At 47.2% G+C, this 5,912-nt stretch overlaps 1 protein-coding gene across 1 annotated transcript; it reads right to left on the bottom strand.

Annotated features, from left to right (window-relative positions):
- Window positions 1–3,902: 3,902 nt before the first annotated feature.
- LOC135829609 (uncharacterized) lies at window positions 3,903–5,692 on the bottom strand. The gene is made up of 2 exons (XM_065342006.1): window positions 5,226–5,692; window positions 3,903–4,537 (listed from the first exon to the last, which is right to left on the bottom strand). The coding sequence occupies exons 1-2, from the start codon at window positions 5,346–5,348 to the stop codon at window positions 3,968–3,970; spliced, it is 693 nt and encodes a 230-aa protein (XP_065198078.1). The 5' UTR covers window positions 5,349–5,692; the 3' UTR covers window positions 3,903–3,967.
- Between the last annotated feature and the right edge of the window lie 220 nt (window positions 5,693–5,912).

Here is a 5,912-nt window from a genome sequence, read left to right as displayed (position 1 = left end):
ATTTTGATAATAACGAGCTATTCAACCTCCAGGTGTGCACCGGAGAGAAAGTCAGTTATTTTGCCGTTTCTTCTTTCACTAATAATTATATCTCAGGTGTGTACCTGAAAGAAGTAGAATAAAAGTAATTCTTGTTGATTTCACCGCGCCTACCACTCGGCTACCCATTACATTGGTGGCAGCGGTGTGTTTTTGTAAAATAAAACAACGTGATTCGACCCCAGACCCCCATGGCTCAACCCGCTGCAGCTCCGTGCGACGAATCAAGATGAGAATCATGTTTCTTGCTTTCCTGGGCTTGGCCCTGCTTGCAGCACAGCCAGGGTGCTAGCGTGGATCACCCTTCTCTACGCATGGCATCCACTGGAGACTCCAATGGCGATTCCAAGCGACCCGCTACCTACACGTATACTGTGGTGATGGCGAAGCTGATGAGGACGACGACATGCAGGCTGCTGACCAAGACAAGGAGGGTATTCCCCAAGACCAGCAGCGTTTGATTTTCGCCGGCACGCAGTTGGCAGACGGCCGAACCCTGAGTGACTACAACGTTCAGCAGGAGTCCACTATTCACTTGGTACTTCGCCTCCGTGGTGGGATGCAGATTTTCGTCAACACTCTTCCTGGCTAGACCATCACTCTTTACGTCGCGCAAAGCGATGCTATCGACAATGTGAAAGCCACGATTCAAGACGAGGAGGGAGGTTATTTGTTTGACGCCGAGCTAGCCGCTCTGAGTGACCGGCTCAACCAAGATGAAGATAAAACCTGGCTCGCCCTCCGCCATAGCTCCAGCCGCCGCCGTGGTTACTAACGCTGATTCCAGGTATGGCATTTTCTTTCCTGTCTTCCTTCAGTCTCCCTGTTTTCTTCAGTCTTCCTTTATGCGAGTGTGTGAATCCAGTTTAGTTTGGTAGGCGTCTGATCATGGTGAGCCACGGTTTACCCAGCTAACGTGGGACAATGTGTGTGACAACGCCCCTTATAGTTATAGTGTATTCAGTTCGGTTTTTGAACTGCGATGTTCCTGGCGGGTTGTGCCAGCGTTGTGCAGCAAGAGTGCTGTGGTTTTTCAGGTCCTATTTGGAGGACAGTTCTTTCCCCTTTTGACCCCGTGAGATCGTGTGAACCTGGTGTGCTTCTACTTTATGATTTGTTATCAGTTCATTTCTTCTGTCTTCTCTAAACGTTATCATTTCCGATATAATTTGCCATCTTCCGGGTGACGCTGTTGTTCATAACTCTTCACTAATTTTTGAGAATCACGAGGGCGTGATTATCTGTAGGAAGGGAGGGTGTAGTATCCCTGCCCGACCAATACGGAAGCAGTACGGAACTAATACGGAGCTTTGCCTGATGTATATTTAGTGTATCTCCGTATGTAAGCGTACGGCGTCTGCTGCATAAAAGCGGCTGCGCATTTCTGTTTTGATGAAGATGAGAGATTTTGATAATAACGAGCTATTCAACCTCCAGGTGTGCACCGGAGAGAAAGTCAGTTATTTTGCCGTTTCTTCTTTCACCAAGAGTACATAACCCCCCCAGAGTGTGCAACGCCGATCCAGCTCTGTGTAGGGTCTTGGTCGAGCGGAATCGGATCTTCTGATGTCATGCGTACACTCCACACCAGCGCAAGGCCGGTCTCGAGGCAGGGCACCATTGTTTTTGATCCAAGAGTACCCGCGACTCCCCGGGTTCCCCTCAGATGTGTACGGTATTATGACGCAAAGATCCGATTCCGCTCGACCAAGACCCTATGCAGAGCTGGATCAGGCGTTGCACACTCTGGGGGGTTATGTACTCTTGCTTTCACTAATAATTATATCTCAGGTGTGTACCTGAAAGAAGTAGAATAAAAGTAATTTTTGTTGATTTCACCGCGCCTACCACTCGGCTACCCATTACACAATGAGCTTCGTCACGTGACAGCGAACCTACAGAAGAGAGTTGTCACGTGACTGATGTGTCAGTCAAGCCTGGTCTACATTCACTTACTGGGATTGGTGCGAGTCTTCTGTACTGGACCACTATCACAGACGAACAGACTGGATTTGCATTTCGGCTAGTGGAATGTGTGGGATGGACGATTCGAACGTGTTTCTCAATGTACTGGTTTTCAAACCTTTCACACAATCGAATCAGACTGTAACATTCTCACACACAATCACGTTCTAGTGCCATGCTCCGTGAAAAGTAGAAACATTGTCATTTTGAACAACACATCAGAAATAGCTGCATCATGTCACACTTACATGTACCTACCTTCACGGCTTCGGTTTTCCCTAAGCCAGTGTTGCGTTGGGAACTTCCCCTCCCCCAGGTTTGTACCAGCGTCTTCGATAGTTTCCTACTGGACCAAGTAGCCACACATGAACATTTGACGTCATGGATTCGATGACGTGTTTCGTTTTGCCATTCTCGCACCACTATTCTCATTCTCACCATCAAGGTTTGCAACATCAAATGTTTGAGTGATAACACAGAAAACTCTTCATCATCACCAATGTAAGTGTTCTCTTTGCAAAGAAACAAGTCAACAATGGACACATCCATAGCCAGGCTGAATCGTCTATCATGTACTCTGATTGTAACTAGGAAATAGTGAAATACAAATACACAACTATTGCCTAATTGGTATATATTTTAAACAGTCATTCTGTCCCTGCCTGATCTACATTTGGACATGTAGTTGTTCAGCGGTGAATTTCATGTTTGGGTTTATTATCTTAGCGCGCATCACATTCTCTTTTCTGCTTTCTCTTAGTCGCATTACCGGTTTTCGGATCCTATTTTTCCTCCTTTCACTTTGACATGTTTCAAATGAATATGTTCCTTCTCACTGTTTTCCGATGACATGGATAGATTCAACGTTTTTATCCCGCACCCTCGTATCCAGTCTGCACGTCACACAGTTTACGGACAACCAGCAAATCATAATCAAGAGTCTTGTATATCTCCATCAGTTTCTACATGACTGATTGCAGACTAAAATGTGGCAGTAACGAATAACTATGTAGACAACCACACTCGTTACTAGATCTACCACTTGATTGTATACATGTAGCGAAGCACATAGTCCTGCGGCCCAAATCTAAAAGACGTTGTTTTGCAAGTCCCGTTTCAGTCTCAAGCAGACAACCTGAGCTTCGCATGGGTGGAAAGACCATGTCCTAGGGATGTCGAAACGGCTTGTTGTCATGTCCAGAACTAGGGCATAAGCTGGGGAGAACCAATTTTAGGTTTCGTTACGGAAGTCGTTATTTTACGTTATTTTACGACTCCTTGATTGAAATTGGCAGCATGTGATACGATATTTTATTGAAAATTAGTGCAGTCGATGTGAATTTGTTCTTGTGTTTGGATGATTTGTAGATCATGGTTGCCCTTTGCCGAGCGTTCATTTCCTATTGATGGTGATTAGAGATGGCACAGATTGATTTGTTGTAAAATTTGACCAAAATCACCCCCAAACATGGATCTTTCGTATGAGAGGATTTCATTTATTGGGACACTATCTCGACAACACCAGCGGAAGAGAGCTAGCACGAGCGAAGCAAAGGACACCGGAAAACGGCAGAGTGATAGCGATCATAAGCTGATCTTAGCAAACGAGCGATATGGAAGATGTAAATAATAGCGCAGTAGTGTATTCGTCATTTGCTGCAGAGTTGAAAAGTACAATTCAAATCAATTCAAAAACTTCAATAGTGCGGTCCACCAGCCTTAGCTTTCAGACTCACTGTCCGATTCACAGTCGGACTTACAGTCCAATCCACTGTCGAAACTGCCTTCACCCTCATCATGGCATTGTGTGCATGCGCGCGCACGCGCACACACACCGCACAACACATGGCATTGTGCGCGCGCTCGCACACACACGTACACAAAACCCACACGCACGCACACACACCGCACAACACATGGCATTGTGTGTGCGCGTCCGCGCGCGCACACACCACATAGCACGCTAGAGATCAGCAAGAACCTGCTGCGACTGTGGCTGAGATGGCGCTGTAGAAGACACCGCAGCCGCCACTGGTTGCCTCGCACCCGAGGTTGTAGTCAAAGCCGTACTAGCCGACACATCTGTACTGGAGGCTGATGTAGTACCCAGAGATGAAACTGATCCACTTGTGTTCACCTGACGCGGCGGAGTAGCGGATCCTTTGAAGCCGAAATGAGTGGGCAACACGACATTGGCGGGGACAAGCCCAGCGGATATCGCAGCGGGCCTATCGTAACTCCTGGCAGTGAGCCTATCGTAATTCCTGGCAGTGGGCCCGTCGTAACTCCTGGCATTGGGCCCGTTCTCTTGCCGGACACTGGGGTGCGGAGTGGACGTGGATGCGGGCAGGAAATCTGCGGCGACCGGCTGGACTGGGATGGTTGGAGTCGGGCCAGGTGCGTTACTAGTATGACTGTTCGGCAATGACTGGGTATTACCGGCCATCGGACCGTTTGCAGACGACACAGACAAGTGGTTGCTCCGTGAAGAGTGCGCCTGTATACCCATGCCACTTACCATACATGTCAATTGCTGAAGGAAACACACAGTTCAAACACAAAACGCAAATGAAACACGCCAATGAAATTCGATCCTTAAAAAAAAGGGAAGCATGTCCGCGTTATCACGGGCTATACAATTGTGTTTAGAAAACAACCAGTTTATAATTCTGTCTCTTCTTGCTTAAAGTCAGCCTAGAATACTGACGTCAGCTTTGGACATTACTCTGACTCGGACCACAAGCCCTGATTTATTCTGACCTACATGTGTACCGTGTGAAGTAGCGCGAGAGCCAAGCTGGTCGTAATAATACGTGTAACAGCCACAAACGTAATTCAACCAAAGAAGACTACCACATTACATGAGCATGAACACTTGCATTCCATTTAATACATTCCTATGTTGTAGATGTCAGGCACTGTAGTGTTCACGTCTACATACACATTGTGGTATTCCTTGGCCACCCAGACATTCATGATAGTAGCGCATCGTGTTATGTTATGCATGCAGCATGTGCCGTTTCCCGAGCGCGCGTGTGAAATGAACTTAGCGGCTTTTAGTTGCTGTGCATGAGTTGAGTCTGGACTCATGATCTGGTGTGTACATGCGATCATGTGATCTTGTAGTTGAGCGTATGTGTTATTTGGATTTCCTTGGTCATGACCAAACAATAAAACATGATCAAATTATGTCTACACATTCAACAATGCCAAGAACTCACCTGGTCCCCAAGTAGCTCATTATCTTCTTTTTCAGCATGACAGTTGGATACTAAGGCGAAGTGTGATGGTCGGCGAAGCTGGTGCCGTTTGCAGTTATTGTACTTATCCGTGAGAAGCTTCATGGGCAAGGCCCTTGCAGACTTCAACTCGGACTGTATATACAGCACCAGGCTGTCAAATGTTTCGTAGGACGACGGCTGGTCACTCCCTTTGCCACTTCGTTACCGGTGCATAGTGGCCAGGTGGGTGAAGGCACTGTAGCATGCTCCGACGTTGATAGTGGATTTCCGCTGCAACGCAATCTGGGCCATTCTGGAGCGAAAGCCAAAATTCTTGCGTTGTTCTCCAACTCTGCTAGATGCACATGTCATGAGGCACAAGTCTGCAGATGGATTCAATCATTGTACATCTCTCCTTGTTCTACGCTTTGCTGATACATGGTGTCCAATCATCACATACATGTATCTCCTCCAATTCAGAATGGCTTGAACAGTCATGGCCTCGTCCAAGTGGCAGCCGACCCAGCAACGTTTTGTTAGTGCATGTACTGTAGCACTTGCGGTGGTACCATCCGCGGACGCTCTCCTCGGTGCAGTGGCTCTCGCACAAGAAGGTATAGCTCGTCCTGCCTGCATTTAGCAGCTTCAAAGAAAGTTTCCCAACTCTGCAAAGTAAATCGGGTTTGC

This window comes from Sycon ciliatum, chromosome 13 (genome assembly GCF_964019385.1).
Source record: "Sycon ciliatum chromosome 13, ocSycCili1.1, whole genome shotgun sequence".
Classification (NCBI taxonomy): domain Eukaryota; kingdom Metazoa; phylum Porifera; class Calcarea; order Leucosolenida; family Sycettidae; genus Sycon; species Sycon ciliatum.
The sequence above is the reverse complement of the archived record's forward strand: the minus strand, read 5'-3'. Positions and strand labels throughout refer to the sequence as shown.

What these genes read in the sequence shown, in the direction of transcription:
- LOC135829609 (XM_065342006.1), bottom strand. Translation starts at nt 5,348, where the DNA reads ATGAAGCTTCTCACGGATAAGTACAATAACTGCAAACGGCACCAGCTT. An exon ending in ATGAGCTACTTGGGGACCAG is followed by an intron (nt 4,538 to 5,225) that starts GTGAGTTCTTGG and finishes TGTTTCCTTCAG; the next exon opens with CAATTGACATGTATGGTAAG.